This window comes from Brachypodium distachyon, chromosome 3, assembly GCF_000005505.3.
Source record: "Brachypodium distachyon strain Bd21 chromosome 3, Brachypodium_distachyon_v3.0, whole genome shotgun sequence".
In the NCBI taxonomy this organism is placed as follows: domain Eukaryota; kingdom Viridiplantae; phylum Streptophyta; class Magnoliopsida; order Poales; family Poaceae; genus Brachypodium; species Brachypodium distachyon.
The window spans coordinates 8,138,157-8,159,799 of NC_016133.3; the positions used below are offsets into that span (position 1 = coordinate 8,138,157).

Below are 21,643 nucleotides of genomic sequence, written 5' to 3' on the forward strand. Positions count from 1 at the left end.
ATTGTTTTATAAATATGAAGTCATAAATTGTCGAACATTTTTAGGTAAATATCTTCAAAAAATGTTCATAATTATTGCACGAAAATGTTCGTGAATTTCTAAAATGTGTTTGAAAAGATGTTTATGACTTTGAAAAGAAATGTTCATGTACTTTAAGAAACTAGGTGATTCCCCGTGCGTTGCCGCAGAAAATTCTATATGCACATCTTAATATGATGTTAGCAGCAAATGATAATAATATGATTCAATGCAAAAAAAAATATGAATGTTGTAGGACAAAACGACTTTATAATTCATAACACATATGCAGCAACCAATAGTAGTAATTTTGATGTGCTTGAACATTAACAACTTCAGGAAAACCAAAAAGTGAAGCTTTGTCAACCTGAATATTTGCAGATCTTAGAAGGGTTGACATACATATCATGAAAATATGTGTACTTGGTGAACTATTTATATACAATGTGATGGTAAAAAATTATATGTGTCAAAATATTAAGTCATTGAAGGGACCACAAAATGGATTCCTAGTGGTCTAAAATACACGATGTGAATAGTGATGTGGACACTTTGCATACTCATGATATGCATTATGGGTACACCTTACATGTGAAGTTTGCAAACATTAGTTGCAATTAGTGGGAATCAACTTTATACATTATGGGCTAAAACACATGATGTGGATGGTGATGTGGACACTTTGCATACTCATGATGTGCATGATATGGACACCTTACATGTGAAGCTTGCAAACATTAATTGCAATTAGTGGGAATCAACTTTATAGATTACTAGGTGATTCCCGGCGTGTTGTGACGGACAATTCTATTTGAACATCTGGACATGATATTAGGAACAAATGCTAATAATATGATCAAATGCAAAAGAAATATGAATACCACGGGCCAAGCGACTTTATCATCCATAAGAAATATGCAGCAAAACGTAGAAGTAATTTTGATGTACATAAACATCAATAACTTCGGGGAAGCCGAACAGAAAAGTTTCAAGAACCTGAATATTCGAAGTTCTCAGAAGAATCGACATACATATCATGAAAATATGCGTACCTGGTTAACTATTTATATACAACATGAAGGTGAAAAATTTTAGGAGCTAAAATGTTGAATCGTCAAGACACATCAAAATGAATTGCTACTGGGGCTACATCATATGTTATTTATGGTGATAGACACTTTGCGATTGCTGGAAACCAACTTGATGATGTGAACATTTTGCATGTTGTGCTTAGTGGAGATCAACTTGATGATGTGGACACCTTGCATGTTGAGCTTGTAAACATTAATGACTCTTAGTGAGGATCAACTTTATAAAGATTATAGATATAGATGTCCATGTATTTAAAAAATATATTATGCATTTGCTAAAATCTGAGAAAGGAAAAATGAAAAAGAAATACTTTAATAAAAAGTAAATAAAGAATGAGGAATAAAATAAAATAAACATCAAAGTAAATGAAACAATAGGTCACAAATTTAAGGTTTAAAATGAACTTTACTCTATATTTTTATATAAGAGGAAACATCGCACTGTTGATTTCTTGAGGGTACTATAAAAGAACTCCTCAGAGTAGATTGTGAGCTTTTTGACGGTACACAAGTGATTTGCAGCTTGTGACAAATAAATTTCTTTCATCCGAGGAGAGATTGACGGCTGATACCCTAGGTCCAGCATAAGAATATACCGTTGGTGAAAAAATGCAGATGCTGCATGATCAAAGTGTTGATCTGTATGAAAAGCTTTACACGAAAAATGATTAAAAAAAACCTTAATCATCTCTTTTAACCAGAACTTTTCATTTTCACATCAGTTACGATGATCGATGAATCTGCCAGTAAACCAATTACTCATAACCCTGCATACAGACGGCCGGTCCAGTTAATCAACACTATAGAAGGATCTGCCTTCATGCATGACAATTCAATGTTTTCAGCCTACGGTTCGGTGTAGACCGGCCAGGAGCAGTGCAGGATAAGACCTACGTAGTACGATTCAAGCAACAGAGAGGAGATCTTCCTTCTTTTCGTATACAATGGAGCACCCAAACATGGGAATCACGGCGCCGCCGTTCATTTCTTCAGAAAGTACCGAGCAAATATTCTCTCTAAATGTCAATCATGGAGAAAATTTCAAGCGAAATATCCTTAAAGAAGCAATGGGAGAAGAATAACCTAAGAATACAGATTTAGCCCATACGTGTCTGCGCGTAGTACATTTAATGTTAGGATGATTAGCCCGGAAGCTATGGTGCGGCTGCACGACCAAGCACATGCGCACGCTGGCTGCTTCCTTCATTTCTCCTGCAAAGGAGCGAAGGCTATATATACACACGCACACAATCATCATAAGATCACCAAATGCAGCAGAAGCAAATCCACAGAGACAAAAGAACAAACACATTAGCGAGCAAGGACTTCTAGCTTTCGTATCATCTGGCAAATTCGTCAGATTAGTTTTCAAGCCCATCGATCTAGCATTCCAGCGCCAGATATGGCACCGACTCCAGCTCAAGTTACTGCGGTGGTTCTGCTCACAGTGGGCTGTACTGCCTTGCTGTAGTCGCATCGTCGCCCCAAGCACCGGTCGTCTGGCAGAGGGCGCACGCAACGTTCTACGGTGGAGCTGATGCCTCCGGCACCATGGGTAACTAGCTTATAAATTATAACTCATGGTTAATTCAATTCTACGTCTACGCTGAGAGCATGTTGCCAATTAACTAATTACTATGTTATGCAGGCGGGCGCGTGTGGGTACGGCAACCTGTACTCTGAGGGGTATGGAACCCGGACGGCGGCGCTGAGCACGGTGCTCTTCAATGACGGCGCGGCATGCGGACAATGCTATAAAATTGCATGCGACCGCAAGGTGGACCCAAGATGGTGTAAACCGGGTGTGACGGTGACAGTCACGGCCACAAACCTCTGCCCGCCAAACAATGCCCTTCCAAATGACAATGGTGGTTGGTGCAACGTACCACGCCCGCACTTTGACATGGCGCAACCGGCTTGGGAGAAGATCGGCGTCTATAGGGGCGGCATCATTCCTGTCATGTATCAGAGGTACATCACAAATTTATCATCAATCTTGTGCTTTTTTAACTAATAAATAATGGCTCAATGTCAATCTAAAACCAAAATCGTTGCAGGGTTCCATGCGTGAAGAAGGGTGGCGTGCGGTTTAAGATCAACGGCCACGACTATTTCAATCTTGTACTTGTGACCAACGTTGCAGCCATCGGCTCGATAAAATCTATGGACGTCAAGAGCTCCGATTCAAAAGATTGGGCTCCTATGGCACGCAACTGGGGTGCGAACTGGCACTCGTTGGCATATCTTAGCGGGAAAATGCTCTCTTTCAGATTAACCAACAGTGATGGACAAACACTTGAATTCAATAACGTTGTGCCAAGTGGATGGAAGTTTGGGCAAACATTTGCGAGCAAATTGCAGTTCAACTGACATTGATTTGTCGTAGATTGCATAATTTGTTTGAATATATTGATATTGTGGTGGTTAACTACTTGTATATAGCTAATCATTTTTTTTTTCAATTTGGTCACTGCTGTAACTCTAGTTGTGCGTGCTTAACATGTTGTGGTTTGTACACTTGTGTCTGTATAAATTTGTAAGATGTACATAAGATGCTATTGATTTTATTGAGTTACCTTCACAGTTTTTGTTTTCAATGCTTTTGGAAACTGACAATGCATGAGTTACTCTTTAGGCGTTTGACACAATAGTGCGTTATGAAATTCAAATATTAATAGATATTTCATACGTGCTCAAAATGGTTAGAAACTTTTATAGTATGTAGATAAGATGTTTCCAAACCTATATTTAAATTTGAGTTGATCTGGGTCTCAAAATGTTTAAAACAAATGTCGGAAATAAATAAATCAAGAAATAAGAAGAAAATCAAATCTGCACGCAGGACCCCTTCACCGTCAAACCTTTCACCAAGGTTGTTTGACCTGCCTGAACCGTGCTGCCACTGTACGTGGGCCCCTGCATGCTCGACGTCAGCCAAGCCCGGCCCACCGGCCCCCATCTCCGTGTGGGGACGGTGGCGGCGGGGCCTTCATTTGTTGTGCTCGTTCTCCGATGGAGACACATCTATGCTCCAAGAGGTTTGGCGGCTGGCGGCATGGGAACCGTGAATGGCCGCCAGATCCGTAGAGGGCGGCTCCGGATCCGGTGTGGGTTGTTTCCTACAGTGGTGCGCCGGGTGTTCCACAGCGCGACCCTATCCCGGTCGGCAGTGACGTGTCGTTGGTGTTGTCGGATCCGATGTATGGTTGGTTCCGGTGCCTGGTCCGGCGGTCGCCGAGCTCTATGCAGTTGGTTCGATCGACGCCCTTAGCATGGTGGTGCGGTGCCCCCTGTTCGGGCTTCTTCGGCCCCTCGGCTCGTTGCTATGTCGGCTTCCTGGTGGGTTTGTGGTGGACGCGGGTGAAAACTTTGCACCTACTTCATCGATGTGGGCGATGACGACTTCCTTGGACGTCGCTCCCTTCTGGAATGCGTCGCCTTGCATGCCCAATGCATCCCATCCACATGATCGAGGTGTCTCCGAGTGAAACCTCAAACCTGATTTATCTAGATTGGGCAGCTGCGACGTTTGCGGACGTTGTGACCTCCTTGGAGGCGCTGCCTTTGGAGCCCTCGATTGGCGGCGGAGGATGCTTGCTGTAGTGAGTCTAGTTTGGGCTTGGCCAGGTGTGGCAGCTTTGAGTAGTTGGGGCTCGCTTCGAAGCGACCTCTTCTTTGATTCCAGTCGTCGACAACTCTAGTTCCGCCTATATATTTATTCGATATTGTAAATGTTAGCATATTTTATATAAATCTTAAAGTTTGACTTAGCACAAAGCTAAAACATCTTATTATAAGAGCCCTAAAACATCTTACTTTAAGAGTCTTATATTGAATTTTAAGAGGCCTAGACCGTATAGAATCATATTAGTATATTTATATATATACATTTATTTGAGAATTGTAGATATTAGTATATTTTTATATCACAGGAAACATCCCACCGTTGATTTCTTGAGGGTACTGTAAAAGAACTACTCAGAGTAGAGTGTGAACTTTTTTATGGTACGCAAGTGATTTGTCTTTCAGCTTGTGACAAAATAAATCTCTTTCATCGAGGAGAGATTGACGGCTGAAACCCTACGTCCAGCATAAGAATATACCGTCGGTGAAACAAATGCAGATGCTGCATGATCAAAGTGTTAATCTGGATGAAAAGCTTTACACGAAAGATGATTTAAAACCCCTTAATTTAGAAATCGAGGGTGCCACTCGATCACCTTTAATTTAAGAAGTATCACATCTCTTGTAAGTTGTAACCAGAACTTTTCTTTTCTATATCAGTTACCATGATAGATGAAGCTGCCAGTAACCCAGTTACCCATAACCCTGAATACAGACGGACGGTCGAGTTCATCAACACTACAGAGGGATCTGCCTTGATGCATGACAATTCAAGGTTGCTTCTACGAACTAATCATAACACGCACGCCGGCCGATGGAACCTGTAGTCCGGCCTACGGTTCAGTCAGTGTAGACCGGCCAGGTGCAGTGCAGGATAAGATCTACGTAGTACGATTCAAGCAACAGAGAAGAGATTTTGCTTCATTTCGTAGACAATGGAGCAGCCAAACATGGGAATCACGGCGCCCGGGCGCCGCCGTTCATTTCTTCAAAAAGTACCGAGCAAATATCCTCTCTAAATGTCATTCATGGAGAAAATTTCAAGCGAAGATCCACAAAGTAAGGGGATAAGAATATAGATTTCGCCCATAAGTACATTTAATATTCGGAAAAAAAATTATATTCGGATTAGCCCGTAAGCTATGGTGCGGCTGCACGACCAAGCACATGCGCACGCTAGCTGCTTCTTCATCCCTCCTGCAACGTATTGATCACAAGCGAAGGCTATATACACACACACGCACAGAATCATCACAAGATCACCAAAGGCAGCAGAAGCAAATCCACATTGACAAAAGAACAAACACATTAGCGAGCAAGGACTTCTAGCTTTCGTCAGATTAGTTTTCAAGGCCATCGATCTAGCTTTCCAGCGCCAGATATGGCACCGACTCCAGCTCAAGTTACTGCGGTGGTTCTGCTCACCGTGGGCTGTACGGCCTTGGCTGTAGTCGCATCGTCGCCCCAAGCACCGGTCGTCTGGCAGAGGGCGCACGCGACGTTCTACGGTGGAGCTGATGCCTCCGGCACCATGGGTAATTAGCTTATTAAGTAGGAGTATAAACTCATGGTCAATTCAATTATACGTCTGCGCCAAAAGCATGTTGTCAATTAACTAATTACTAAGTTATGCAGGCGGCGCGTGTGGGTACGGCAACCTGTACTCTGAGGGGTATGGAACCCGGACGGCGGCGCTGAGCACGGTGCTCTTCAACGACGGCGCGGCATGCGGACAATGCTATAAAATTGCATGCGACCGCAAGGTGGACCCAAGGTGGTGTAAACCGGGTGTGACGGTGACAGTCACGGCCACAAACCTCTGCCCACCCAACAATGCCCTTCCAAATGACAATGGTGGTTGGTGCAACATACCACGACCGCACTTCGACATGGCGCAACCGGCCTGGGAGAAGATCGGCGTCTATAGGGGCGGCATCATTCCTGTCATGTATCAGAGGTACATCACAAATTTATCATCAATTTTGTGCTTTTTTAACTAATAAATAATGGCTCAATGTCAATCTAAAACCAAATCGTTGCAGGGTTCCATGTGTGAAGAAGGGTGGCGTGCGGTTTAAGATCAACGGCCACGACTATTTCAATCTTGTACTTGTGACCAATGTTGCAGCCATCGGCTCGATAAAATCTATGGATGTCAAGAGCTCCGATTCAAAAGATTGGGCGCCTATGGCACGCAACTGGGGTGCGAACTGGCACTCGTTGGCGTATCTTAGCGGGAAAATGCTCTCGTTCAGACTAACCAACACTGATGGGCAAACACTTGAGTTCAATAACATTGTGCCAAGTGGATGGAAGTTTGGGCAAACATTTGCGAGCAAATTGCAGTTCAACTGATTGATTTGTCGTAGATCACATAATTCTGTTGGAATATGTCGATATTGTGGTGCTTAACTACTTGTATATAGCTGAACATATTTTAATTTGGTCACTGATGACTGATGTAACTCTAATTGTGCATGTTGTTGACTCGTAAATACTCTTCAGAAAGTTTGCAAGTTGTTAATATGTCCCTCTATAGCTTGAGTTCCCTTTTAGTTGGAAAAGTGAATAACATACCACAGCTTAGATCATTATCATCGCAACGTACTAATTCAACAAGTAGATGACACTATTTGAACACAAATTCGAAACCACCGCGGGTATAGGCATTACAACAAACACTTGGTGGGCAGCAACTATCCACGCACCGGAGTTTAATTAATCAAATGATAGAGTGGGCGGGGAGTATGAATCAATGAGAATACTAACTCATATGAAACTTCGCATCCGATTCCAGAAAAATTCACGCACAAATTAAATGAGGGGATGTGAGACATGAACTGACCGGCGGGCGCCTCGTCGTCGATGGCAACGGACGGCGGTGCTAGCAAGAGGTGCAAGCTGGATCGTCGCACATCCACGAGGAACAGACCACGCACCTCCACCAGAGCGGCACCGCGACGAGGTGGCCGTGCGCTCGTTCTGCGGCGGCCCGGCGAGCAGAGTAGGTCGAGAGCCTTCCTACAACTACAAGCATCAGCGAGCAGAGTAGGTCGAGAGCCTTCCTACAAGCATCAGCGAGGAAAAGGGGGAAAGGCGATGCTCGAGGATGAGAGGCGGCGAGGAGATCTCCTCGCCTCTCTAGAGCGGCGCCACCGGGATCGGCGGTGAGAACACGCCGCGCGGCGGTCGGCGAGGAGAGCGTGTTGGCGTGTTGCCTATCCGTCTTCCGTCAAGGCCGTTACACAAAACTGTTCCGGTTTTAACTCATGCAGGGTCTCCTTGATTCACACGATTCTGAAAACATAGGAACATGATAGAAATGTATGCGCAAAACAGGGAATTGTAAACACAGGAATTTTATAAATTTGGTTTTTGATTCGCAGAAACAGAAAAAAAACATAGAAATCTTGATAAGCATGGTCAAATTAAGTCAAATCAGATGCAATAACAAATTTCTAGTATTATTACTTCAGTGAACACATTTGGTTGTTTCTCATGCAAAGGATTCTCAAAAAGAGGTCAAAGTGGATTGTAAAAATCCTACGTTTATCCTTTGCATCTACGATCATAGGGAATTTTACGGTGTTTTGGCAGATGAACGTTGTCAAATTTTTCCTTCAAAAATTGTTGTCAAATTAATGCCTTAATTAAAATGACCGATTTGAGTTATGTGAAGAAAAAAAACTTACGTTGACAAGTGGGCAACTAAAAAAGCGTCTCGATTGTGAGTTTTGTGATTTTTGAAATTTGCTCCACACTAGCTTAAAAAACAAAAGATGACCATGTAGTCAAATTTACCAGAACATCCAAGAGCATCTCTAGCCGTGTCCCCTAAAGGCCCCCCAAACGGGTTATGGGGGCGCCGGCGCCAAAAAACTGACCCAGTCCGCTCCCCCAAAATAAAAAAAGTAGCCGGCCTGGCACATCAATTTAGCCGGCGCCTCCAATCCACTCTCTTCTCACAGGGGGCCTAGCGGGGAACCGGCTAAAGCTGAAAAGCAGCGAGGGCCACCACTATCAGTAAGACAAACTAAATTTAGGGAAACGATGTTTCGGGATGCGGTTGGGTGCCGGTTCCACCCCAAACAAATTGTTGCGCCGGCGACTCCCCATATGAGCATGTGCCGGATGAAATATAGGAAGGGACGAGTGAAGATGCTCTAAATCTACCACCGGTTATCATTTGGAACTTCCAAGAGAATGGCGTCATGACTGCGGGCATCTTTTAGGGAGGAAATAGAAAGTATATACACGGTTGATATCATTGCTGACCACTGATTGCTCTTGCACTGACCTAATCATTACACGACGACCTGGACGCGGGCCGTCGTACGTCCGATTCAGTACGTAGACCAGGTTCGCTGCAGGATCAGCCGTACGACTCAAGGAACTGAGGAATTGAGGCTACATCCTTCCGTTTCGTAGACAATGGAGCACCAGAACATGGAAAATCGCGGCGCCGTTCATTTTCTTCAGAAAGTACCAAGCAAATATCCTCTCTTAACGTCAGCCACGGAGAAAATGTCAAGCCAAGATCGATAAAGAACTTAGGAGATAGGAATATAAGTTTAGCCCAAACGTGTCTGCGCGTACATGTAATCTTTGGATTAGCCCGTAAGCAATGGTGCAGGCGTGCGGCTGTTACCTGCTTCTTCATTCGTAATGACCATGCATGCCAAGAGACCTCCAGCTATATATACAGGTACGGTCTACATAGGATCATCACACAGATTTTATTAAGCCAGCAGAAGCAAATATTCCACATAGACAAAAGAAAACACACACAGGAGCAGAGACATCTAGCTTTCGGCCGGGTCTCGACTCAGAAGATCGTGAATTCCTTTTGTAAGGCCATCCAGCGACAGATAACATATGGCGCCGGCTCCAGCTCAAGTAGTAGCGGTGGTGCTGCTCACAGTGGGGTATACTGCTTTGGCTGTAGCCGCATCGTCGCCTCAGGCACCGGTCGTTTGGCAGAGGGCGCACGCGACCTTCTACGGTGGAGCTGACGCCTCCGGCACCATGGGTAACTAGCGTATTGTATATAAACTCATGCGTTAATTCAATTGTATTGCTGCCTGTGCTAATTGCCATTAATTTGTTCTATTTATTACACCACAGGAGGTGCGTGTGGGTACGGCAACCTGTACTCTGAGGGGTACGGGACCCGGTCGGCGGCGCTGAGCACGGTGTTGTTCAACGACGGAGCGGCATGCGGACAATGTTACAAAATTGCGTGCGACCGCAAGGTAGACCCAAGTTGGTGTAAACCTGGTGTGACGGTGACAGTCACGGCCACAAATCTCTGTCCACCCAACAACGCCCTTCCAAATGATAATGGTGGTTGGTGCAACATACCACGGCCACACTTTGACATGGCGCAGCCGGCTTGGGAGAAGATCGGTATCTATAGAGGTGGAATCATCCCGGTCATGTATCAGAGGTACACATACAATTTTATCCTGAATTTTGTGCTTTTGTAATTAATAATGGCTCAAAGTCAATCTAGTTAAAATCAAATCATTGTAGGGTTCCATGCTTGAAGAAGGGTGGCGTGCGGTTTAAGATCAACGGCCACGACTATTTCAATCTTGTGCTTGTGACCAATGTTGCAGCCGTCGGCTCGATAAAATCGATGGATGTGAAGAGCTCCGATTCAAAAGACTGGGCGCCAATGGCACGCAACTGGGGTGCAAACTGGCACTCACTGGCCTATCTTAGCGGGAAAATGCTCTCGTTTAGATTAACCAACACTGATGGGCAAACACTTGAATTCAACAACATTGTGCCAAGTGGATGGAAGTTTGGGCAAACATTTGCGAGCAAAGTGCAGTTCAACGATTGATTTTCACAGATTGAATAATTTGGAATTTACTGATATTGTGGTGCTTAATTACTTGTATATAGCTAAATACAAATTCTTCGGTTACAGCTGTAACTCTACTGTGTGTCTAACATCTTGTGGTATGTAGTGTTTGTACAAATTTGTAAGGTGTAAATAAGATACTATTGATTCTGTTGATGAGTTACTTTCAATTTTCTTGTATTCAAAGCTTTTGGAATTGACAATGAATGAGTTACTCTTTAGGCGTTTGACACAATACTGTGTTATGTTTTCACACTAAGAATGGGATCCTACAGGCCCAAATGGTAAAACTGAATACTAAATTATAAGGCAGTACATGTTTTTTACCCTTGTGTTTATCATAAACTAGATCATGAAAGCATGTTGGTCTTCCCATCCTTTTTGTTTGTAGGATCTTAGTTTTTTGTAATTATATGGATGCAAGAAACATAAGAGTTAAACTACAGCTAGGCCTTTTCTCATATAGCTATATCTTTTTTAGATACTCCACTTTTTTTTTGTTCGAAAAGGGGAGGTTCCCCGGCCTCTGCATCAAAACGATGCACACGTCATTTTATTGCAAAGTTATAGCATCCTAAGTTACACAAATCACGGATCACATAGAGTGGATACAAAAATAAGCCAAGAAAACCAAATATCCTGACGACGTCTATGCATCCTTGAGTCTAGCCACAGGCCGTCAGCCAGCCAGCTAGATTGGATATATCCCATGTGACCATCTCTAGCCTATTGCACCCAGAAGGCGTAAGCTCCCGCCTGTCCACAGCCTGGTTAGAGAACTCCACTAGATCTATCGAATTAATTCCAATAGTTTGACTCAAGAGAATCGGCTCGATGGGTCATCATGCTTACCACAAACGACAGTACATGGGTTCTTGCGGTGCACACGGCACAATCAACTGACATCGTTTGGTTTGTCCACCAAAATAGCTCCCTTTAGACGTGTGATCCAAGTTCGTAACTGAAAGGATATCAAATGGTCAAAGTCATCCGAACCGTGCGATGTGTCAAACCAGGTACCTAGAGGTGTGAGGGAGCTTCTAGAGTGTGGTTTAATGTACTGAATAAATGACTGAATCTATCACACGTGGCATATAATTGCCATGTATGAGCTGACAAGTGGACCTCACGTGTCTGATTTCCTCTCAATGGCTGCAAAATGGAAGTCTAGAGTGTGGTATACGTTGTTTCTTGTTATAGATGCCCCAATTGTTGTGGCTTAAGGAGAACCAATATTGACAACCCGTGGGCCGCCCTCTTGCCGCTCTAAGGGTGAGACGTACGAAAACCCTAGACACCGCATCCGTTACTAGCCCTTATTCTTCCTTTCCCCCTTTCGCCTCTACCGGAAGATCCTATTGGAAAAGGCTATTCGGCAGAAGGCGACAGGGACGTCTCATGTAGATGGAAAAGGCTCTAGCTTGTCGGGGGCAGCAACAGTGCTACACACTGCTGCGGTTGTGCATCTGCCACGTGTTGATCAAGGACTCCATCCAATGGGGCAATGTCTTTGGTGAAGGACCGTGGTCCTCCGCTATCACGGTGTGTGGCGCCATGGTCTCATCACTTCTACAGCCGCCTCGCATGGCGCTCCACTACATGTGTGAGAAGGTCGCTGCGGGAGACAATGACGAGTGGCGATCCGGTTTCTTTTCAAAAAGGGGAAGACCCCGGCCTCTGCATTAGTCGACACACACACACCCAAATATTATTAAAAGCACCGGGGGCAATGCATGACACTGAAGTCAAACAAGTTGACCAAATTAGGGAAACCAAACAAAGTATGTCTGCCTCGACAACCTGCACTAGCGCAGGGGGGCAAGAGCCGGGTGGTGGCTGGATGCCCACCCAGGTTCGACTCTTAGTAGTCGAATTTTCGGGTGTCCCACTGTGGATACTGTTCAATAGGAGCAGTACTTCCCCCAATAATCCCCGCGCGGTGCTATCAAAGGTATTGTGGTGTACCCACCACCACAGGGGTTGAGCCTGGAGACGGACTAGGCTCGCGCTTTAGTTATAGTTGCCGTAGTCTAGCTTACGCCCTTGTGTTGTGTGTATGTGTGTGTATGGGGCGGGGGGGGGGGGGGGGGGGCGGGGGTGCGTGTGGTGTGAGTCAGCGTGCAAATACAATACTACTGTTGTACTAAAGTACATGGAATTCTCCAAAAAAAGTATGTCTGCCTCGTGATAGTAGTTCTGCCATCGTGCCACAATCCCCATCACAAATGATGAAAACATGAAATTACAAAGCTCCTAGGCAAAGCTTTCAAGAAGGGTCCATCGCACGTGCGCCAATGAAGATGAACTCAACTGTAGGTCGATCTCAGGATTTTCATCCTCAAAGCTAAACTTCGAGCCACCACCTTCAGTAAGGGCACGATGCAGGCGCGTCGACAATGCCCGATCATAGATCTTGTGTTTCCACGGAAACACGCCCATGCTTGCCATCGAAGCCATCACTGCCATTGATCCCTCTACTGGCTGACGACATCTCGTTAGCCAGATACCGCTAGAGGAGACGCTAAAAGCAGAAATCGTCACCGTTCCGCTTCCAGCTATTGTCACACCACCATTGATCCACCTCCAGCGGCAGTAAAGGGACATCTTCCTATTGACACCAACAACAGATGTGACAAGATGACTCCGCGCGAGTGGCATCTCAAAACACCGCCAGAAACTCTGTTGACTTCCATGGGACCATGCATCCGCAGCTAGGGCCCCGTCGACGTCACGCTTTGCAGAAGCACCTTGCTGTTGCAGGGGGCCGGATACCACCAACCGCGATGTGGGCTTGTGCCTCCACCTCCCGGAACGCATCCCCTCTAGGAACTGGGTCGTGTCCCTGATGAAAATTGCAGCCATCTGACGTCGGCGACGTAGAAGAACTCCATTGTCGAGTAGGCTTGTGCCGTTGCTGTAGAAGGACGCCCCCACCAATGTCTTGTGCCGTCACCTATGTATCCATCACCACGAGGGATCCAACGAGGGAAAGAAAAAAGGAGACTCCGCAGCCACGATCCATTGCGATGGTATCCTCTTGTGGCGGCGAGGGGAGAGGAGTAGGGAGACGGTGGCGGCGGCTATAGGGTTTCACCCGAGTCGTTGTTGGAGCGACACGAGCGGCCAGGACCGAGCGCGGGTACAGGTGCTTGGGGATGTTACCGTCGATGCCGAAGACGACGATCCAGGCGGGCTCGATCTTGGGCTATGGCAGCCGGCGAACCCATGACTAGACACGCTCTTCATAGAGGAGGCCTAACTGGTTTTCTGGAATTTATTCCACAATTAAAAATAAAACTGACTATATAGTCAAGTTTATGTGAAACGTCCCTGAAAAAAAAACTTCATGTGAAACGACTGAAACGACCAACTATCAGTTCGGAGAGAATCGCGCGCAGAGTACTGCAGGCACCTTTTAGCAATTGAAAAAAAAAACAAGTACTAGTATATTAATATACACCGTCGATAACGATGACCACTGAACGTTTTTTCACTGAACTAATCATTACACGGCGCCTGATGCGGGGTCAGCCGTACGATTTCGAGGAAAAACAGTGGGCTAAAAATCTAAATGCCTACGATATTCATTCAGTACGTAGACCAGGTTCACCTGCAGGATCAGCCGTACGACTCAAGGAACTGAGGATACATTCATCCGTTTCGTAGACAGTGGAGCAGCAGAACATGGAAATAGCGGCGCCGTTCATTTTCTTCAGAAAGCACCAAGCAGATATATATATATCCTCTCTTAACGTGGTCAGCCACGGAGAGACTGTCAAGCCAAGATCGATAAAGAAGTTAGTAGGAGATAAGAATATAAATTTAGCCCTTTCGTACCGTGTCTGCGCGTCCATGTGTAATCTTCGGATTAGTAGCCCGTAAGCCATGGTGCGGCTGCACGACCATGAACACGCGCACGCTAGCTACCCGCTAGTTACCACTGCTTCTTCATTCGTTATGACCATGCTAAGACCTCCAGCTATGGATCGACCACAAGTACAGCCTATCCTATATATACAGACACGATCAAACGCAGGATCATCACACAAGTTTAAGCTAGCTGAATGTGAGTCTCCGGACTGGATTTATGCAATTTAGCCCCAAATGTTAACTCACGCATAAATCAAGCCCCAGTGCCTCCCTACGATGAACACTTCACAACATACACGCAATGTGTTCATCGCAGGTTGCAACAACAATGATATCATTACATCACTCTAAGACACAAGAATTAAGTCAAACTCATACATAGAGCAAAATGCCAAATTATTACAACTCACGGACACATGTCTACAATCATCATTACACCAGCGGAAGCAAAATAGGCTCGAGTACGGACAAGTTACAATTATTGCCTAAAAGGCTGAAACTGAAAAGGAGAGCCACCACAAGTTCACAGAACCCTGCTCTGGAATCTTCTGGCTAAACGTCGAAGCTGTCGTCGTCAAACTCCACGAAGTAACCACTCACATGTTCTTCCGGAAACTCTGGAGAAAAACAACGTTGCAAAGCAACTGAGTACAAAGTACTCGCAAGACTTACGGGAGATCTAAACTAGATATGCAACAAGTCTCAAAGGATGGATAAAAGATGGGTTATGCAGCAGCGATATATCTGGTGAGACACACTAATGACATCGTCTAGATAGAGGATAAGGAGCGTCTACCAAGGGAGGTAATAAACTAATAACTAACACCAATCAAACACAACCTCTTATCACCCCCTCAACCTCTTGTGAGGAAATGATCCGAAGGCACTCACACTTAAGCAATTGTAGGCATATCCATGATTAAGACTAATTACTACTCAAGTTTAAGAGGTTAAGTTGATTAATTGGTATGAGTTCTCTATGATCAAGTAATGACCAACCAAGTCGTCCATGACCGCGGACACGGCTTTCCGAAAGATTTATCCCTGCAGGGTGTGCCAATTTACCCGTACACGTTCGTCCAACCCTTGATGCCACTAGCATGGAACACACGCAAAAACATGTGCCGGCAGGATTGAGCGACACGACGTTTCCAAGCCCCACAACTAATCCAGGGTACCACCCAACCGAGTCTAATCCGAAATGAGAGCCCGGCCGAAGCGTTGTACGGACTCAAGAGTTGCGGGAACAGCTGGTAGTGGTTCAGTGTCCGCAGAATAACCACTCCAGACGTGTGCCGCAGTCCTATATGTATGCAAAGTGACAACAAGTCTCCAAACACAACACCAGTGTATATGCGATATGCCAAATGGAACGTCCGAACTATGTGGCCCCTGGAAGAGCTATGAAACGAGTACTAAGCCGAGGGGGAACCCATATATTCTCCCACGAGCGGTTAGCGCGAAGTTTCTTGGGTCGGCGAAAACGAGAACTCAGTCCTTAGGTCGGCGCCAATGGAACAAAACACCAATGCGTTAGCACGGCCTCCCATCGTTGCCTTGTGCAGGTAATAACAGGTCACAATTTAAATAATTGCAATTAAATACAGAAAAGTAGCACGTGGATGTAGCAATTGTATAACTCCAAGTAAGCACACTAGACTAGCAATCTATGCAGACTTCTAATGACCCACCAGGACAATAACAAACATGTGACATGGTAATAGGATAAGGAACAAGACAACCGGCATTTGAGTAGAGCTGACTAAAGCTATGCAGTCCTAGAGGCATCGTGTCAAGAACCGAGAACGTAACTTAATGCAAGAATGAGAGAGAGGCATTGGTATAATCAATATGTTCAAGGAATGGCTGCTTGCCTGGATTCTCGGTCGCTGGGCACCGAGAGAGGGGATCCGAAGAAGTGGGAAAACCCGGATCATCGACGGAGTAAATCGGAGTCGCTATCGTAAAGATCCAAATCACACAATACGCGAATAAGTAACAATTCATTGGTGCAATGCACAATACAACATGACATGGCATGTGACAACATGATGCGACCATATGCGAATGAAAGGATTCCATTTAGCAACAAAGTTAACTAGTAGGTGACTAGATCATGGTAAACAGCAGCTTTAAAATACACAAATGGCCTAACCAAATATGCTACTGTGTTCTAAAAGTTACAGGGATCAACTTTGATGTTTACACTAACCATAGAAGAGTTACCAATTTTAAACTAGAGGCGAAACAAGTTCATACGTTTGAATTTCAAATCTGGGACATATTTGAAATTTGAAACCTCAAAATGTAATTCTAGCTGCACAGTAAAATTCCTTGCACTTTTTTTATTCCAAAACATATATGGTTTGCCCAAATAGGACATAGCATGCATTTTCTAGGAATTAAACAAGACAAAACAATTTCTGGAATTTTACAACAAGGAAAACACGCAGAGAACTAAAACTACACGGGCGCAGCTAGCCTGTGTGGCTGACAGCGGGCCCGGACAAGCTAACGAGGCGGGGCGCGCTGAGCTGGCTGCCGCGGTCTCTGACCAGCAGGACCCACCTGTCAGACGTGGCCAAAGAGTAAAAAGGTGGGGTTTTTACCCTGCGCCCACGGGAGATCGAACCCGGGTCGGTTTGACCGAGCGAACGAACGAGCGAGGTGGCCAGGCGGGCTGCGATTTGGATCTTACAAGATCCAGGGCGCAAGCCCTCTTAACCCATCCCAAGCGGGCGGCCTGGGAGCACGCGCGGCGGCCACGGCGAGCATGGACGCCGGCGACCAAGCTAGCGGCGGAGGGACTCCCTAACTCGGAAAAACGGAAGCGCGCGGAAACAACTAGCCTAGGTGGCACGAAGGCCACCATAGTGTCCTTAAGGAGACGACGGCGCGGCGACGAGCCGAAGCTCGCCGGCGGCACGGAAGGGCGCGCGGGCGGCGCTACGACGCTAGGGTGCATGAAAAACGGCGCGGAAAGAGGCAGGAGGAAGAGCAACTCACCCCGGTGACGTGCGAGGAAGCTGACGAGGAATAGACGAGCGGTTTCGCCGGAATTTGGCCGGAGATGAGCGGCGGCCGGAGATGGGGAAGACGATCTAGACGTCGATGTAGGTGCCCTCCGTCCAATTCCTCGCACGTAGACGAAGCAGGCGACAACACGGTTCGGGTGACGCAGTCGGCTTGCCGCCGTTCAGCCGGAGACGGTGGCACGACGCAGCGGCGTCCACGGCCGAAGGAGCGAGGCGACGGCGCTGCGCAGAAGGGGAAGGAGAAAACCCTAACTAGGGTTTCCTAGAGGCGGCGCGGGCAGGAGGAGGTGCGGCGCAGCTTATGTAGGCGAGGGGGAAGGCGTGGCTGTCGCTATCGAAGAGGACGTGGCCGGGGGGCTCATCGGTCGGAAGGACGAAAAGTAGAGGTAGAAGAGAGAGCTGTGAGACAAAGCGCATTCCGGGATTTTACGCTTTCGCTGCGGGGAGACGGAAAGCGGGCGCGCGCAGAAGAAGAAGGCTGGCGGCTGGGCCGACTGGGCTGCGGGGCTGCGCGGGGAAAGTGGGCCGCGAGGCTTGCGCTGCTGGCCGGTCTGCTCGCGCGCGCGGGTGGAAGGCGGGCCGAGGCGGCTGGGCCGACTCGGGCCAAGTGAGCAGGTAAGGTTTTTTTTTTCCCTTTTCTATTTTCTATTTTTGCAAATGCTTTTGGATTCAAATTTCAAATACCATTTTGAAAAGCTGAGAAGTAGTAGAATACAAATATGGTACTAGTATTTGGAATTATTCAAATGTGGTTTAAGGTTTAAAACAAAACCCATTTGAATCTCATTTGAAGAATAGAGGGAAAAGAATTCAAACTCAAAGGAGGGTGATTCATATTTGAATCTTCTAGCCAAATTACACAACAAGCATTCAAACCACAATTTGAGATGCAAGTTTAAAACTCATGTGACACAAATAATAGACATCGCATGGCATGGATGCAAATGTAATTGTCATGCAGCATTTAAATAAATTACAAACAGATCCAAACAAGGGTTTAAATGTAAAAGTTGCTCTCAGTCTGTTCCACTGAAGCAAATATTTCACACAGACAAAAGAAGAAACACAAACGAGCCGAGACATCTAGCTTTCGGCAGCGTCTGATCATCTCAGGAGTTTGTGAATATTTTTGAAGGCGATCATCCAGCGACAGATATATGGCGCTGGCTCCAGGTCAAGTGATTGCGATTGTGCTGCTCACAGCGGGCTATACTGCTTTGGCCGGGTCGCCTTCGGCACCGTTCGTTTGGCAGAGGGCGACCGCGACGTTCTACGGTGGAGCTGATGCCTCCGGCACCATGGGTAACTAACTTATTACAAACTCATACGCTAACCTAATTAATGATGCATCTCTCGTGCTAAGAGCACATCGTTTAATTACCTTCAACGCACACATGCAGGTGGTGCGTGTGAGTATGGCAACCTGTACGATGAGGGGTACGGGACCCGGTCGGCGGCGCTGAGCACGGTGCTGTTCAACGATGGTGCGTCGTGCGGACAATGCTATAAGATTGCATGTGATCGCAAGATTGACCCAAGGTGGTGCAAGCCTGGCGTGACGGTGACAATCACCACTACAAACTTCTGCCCACCCAACAATGCCCTTCCGAATGACAACGGCGGATGGTGCAACACACCAAGGGCACACTTCGACATGGCGCAGCCGGCCTGGGAGAAGATCGGTGTCCACAGAGGTGGCATCATTCCGGTCATGTATCAGAGGTACACACATGCAAATTGTATTGTGCTTTTGTAAGTAATATTAGCTCAAAGTCAATCTAAAACCAAATCGTTTAATTAGGGTTCCATGCGTGAAGAAGGGTGGCGTACGATTTAAAATCAACGGCCACGACTACTTCAATCTCGTGCTTGTCACCAACGTCGGAGCTGCTGGCTCGATAAAATCGATGGACGTTATGAGCTCCGATTCAAAAGATTGGGCGCCCATGTCACGCAACTGGGGTGCAAACTGGTACTCATTGGCATATCTCAGCGGGAAACAACTCTCGTTCAGAATAACCAACACAGATGGGCAAACGATTCTGTTTGACAAGATTGTGCCAAGTGGATGGAAGTTTGGGCAAACATTTGCAAGCAAAGTACAGTTCAATTAATCATTCCCATCAGACCAATTTAATTATAACGTGGTTATTGGATGCAGATAGATGCCGAATGGGTCATGTCATGTACATATACTATTCATATTGTGTTGTGTTATGTGTTTGTGTTTATAACTCATGGGTGTATAATTTTAAGGTTGCTTGATTCAATCTCAGACAGAAAACTGTTTGTACAAATCATTTATCCGTATGTGTCATGAGGCATACGTGACAGTATAAGTCTTTTATTCCCTAACTGAATTCCTCCAAGTTTAAATGACAGATATCATACCTGAACAAGGTTTCCAATGGTCCTTTCTTCCTGGGATTCCAGAGATCATGTTTACAAGTTAATATTCAAGCCTGTCTTCTCAAATATGAACTACAGCAAGCCATCTATTCCTTGCTCATTCCTGTAGCAATATATGTGCTAAATAATGCATATTCCATAAGCAGAGATCGATTCCACAATCAAGTCATTGTGTATAAATTCAGCTGTTTATTTGTTGAATCACTCTCCATCAAAGGCAATCCAAGTTACTCACTATATATGAACTATATGTGGAAAGATAGGAAACTAACATTACTTCATTTAGCTGTTTGGGGCTGTAATTCTCAAATAAGGATTCCTAGCCAGCCAAGAACTAAGCTGCAACCGAAGAGTACCCCTGGGTTTTTTATAGGGTATCATTATAGATTCTGTGATCCTGAGAGTAAGAAATTATGTGAGAGTAAAGACGCTGTTTTTCTTGATCAGGATACACCACGTTGTGCTAAGCGGCATAGTGGAATTATTAGCAGAACCCTCTCCTGATAGTGGTGTAAATAATACTGTAGCTGATATACAGGAAAATAATGCTTCTGGTGTAACCGTAGAAACTCCCGTAAAGAGAATCCAGTAAAAGTGAGAGGAATTCACAGCCACCATCCTATCTATATGACTATTATGTTTTTCTTGGAGAAGTGCACTCTAAGATACTCCCTCTGAGTCCGGACCATAATAAGTGCTGATTTAGTTGTACTAAATCAGCAACACTTATTATGGATTGGAGGGAGTATCAATTTAGAGGTTGAACCGAGAACATATAATCAAGCAATTTCTTGTGTCGAGTCCAATTTATGGATGGCAGCTATGCAAGAGGAATTGAAATCAATGGTAAGGAATCAGCTTTGGGAATTGGTTCAGTATAAAGCACAGTTGGTTGCTAAGGGATGATGCACGTAAAAAAATTGATTTTGTGGATACATTTTCTCCAGCGGCTAAATTAACTTCTATTCGCATATTAAGTGCCCCTGGCCTCATATTTTGATTTGGAGCTCCATCAAATGAACGTCAAAACCTCATTTTTAAATGGTTTATTAGAAGAGAAAACTTATATGTTGCAACCTGGTGGTTTTATTGAAAAGGGAAATCCGGGAAGGTATGCAAGCTTTAAAAGGTCCATTTATGGCCTTGAGCAATACATCATATGGTTTTTCAATGGTGGATGGATGGCTGTATTTATTTTTAAGTCAGTGGGAGGAAATTTTCCCTTTACTCTATTGTCTTTATATGTAGATGACATAGTTATTGCCTAGAAATGTTAAAGGAAGTTAAAACCTGGCTTTCATCTACTTTTAAGATTACCCGTAAAAAATAATCTACTTTTGAGATGAAGGACATGGGGTAAAAAGTAAAAAGTTTTTGGGTCATACGCAAAAGGCTTATTAAAAAAACAGTAATCAAACGTTTTTCAATGGAACACTGCAAGGAGGCAAACGTACCTTTAACTGCAGGAAAATGTGTCCCGATATTCTTCTGCACTTGGGTCACTGATGCATGCCATGCAGTTCACGGGACCTGATTTGTGTCATGCAGTACGAATACTTACAAGATATCAAAAGAATCCTGGAGATATGCACTGGAAGGAATTGAACATGTTTTGAGATAAATGTGTGTACTACTCTGGATTATGGTCTTGTTTTGAATGGTGATAATCTGCAGCTGGCAAGGGTATCCTGATCACCGCAAGTCAACCTCTGGTTATTTGTTTACAC

General features: G+C 45.3%; 3 protein-coding genes and 1 long non-coding RNA gene across 4 annotated transcripts; 3 read left to right on the plus strand and 1 right to left on the minus strand.

Annotated features, from left to right (window-relative positions):
* Positions 1-1,560: 1,560 nt before the first annotated feature.
* Positions 1,561-4,815, plus strand: LOC100832347 (expansin-A24-like). The gene is made up of 3 exons (XM_024462591.1): positions 1,561-2,664; positions 2,758-3,080; positions 3,167-4,815. Exons 1-3 carry the CDS (start codon positions 2,647-2,649, stop codon positions 3,477-3,479), a joined length of 654 nt encoding a protein of 217 aa, XP_024318359.1. The 5' UTR covers positions 1,561-2,646; the 3' UTR covers positions 3,480-4,815.
* Positions 4,816-5,729: 914 nt separating this feature from the next.
* LOC112272046 lies at positions 5,730-7,986 on the minus strand. The gene is made up of 2 exons (XR_002965729.1): positions 7,579-7,986; positions 5,730-6,674 (listed from the first exon to the last, which is right to left on the minus strand). It is a non-coding gene; the product is annotated as an uncharacterized LOC112272046 (long non-coding RNA).
* LOC100833595 (expansin-A24) lies at positions 6,078-10,788 on the plus strand. The gene is made up of 4 exons (XM_003572242.4): positions 6,078-6,268; positions 6,369-6,690; positions 6,776-7,062; positions 10,553-10,788. Exons 1-4 carry the CDS (start codon positions 6,115-6,117, stop codon positions 10,579-10,581), a joined length of 792 nt encoding a protein of 263 aa, XP_003572290.2. The 5' UTR covers positions 6,078-6,114; the 3' UTR covers positions 10,582-10,788.
* Positions 10,789-18,664: 7,876 nt separating this feature from the next.
* On the plus strand, positions 18,665-19,621 carry LOC100843880 (expansin-A24). Its single transcript, XM_003571143.3, has 3 exons — positions 18,665-18,809; positions 18,908-19,229; positions 19,309-19,621. Exons 1-3 carry the CDS (start codon positions 18,665-18,667, stop codon positions 19,619-19,621), a joined length of 780 nt encoding a protein of 259 aa, XP_003571191.1.
* The last annotated feature ends 2,022 nt before the right edge of the window (positions 19,622-21,643 follow it).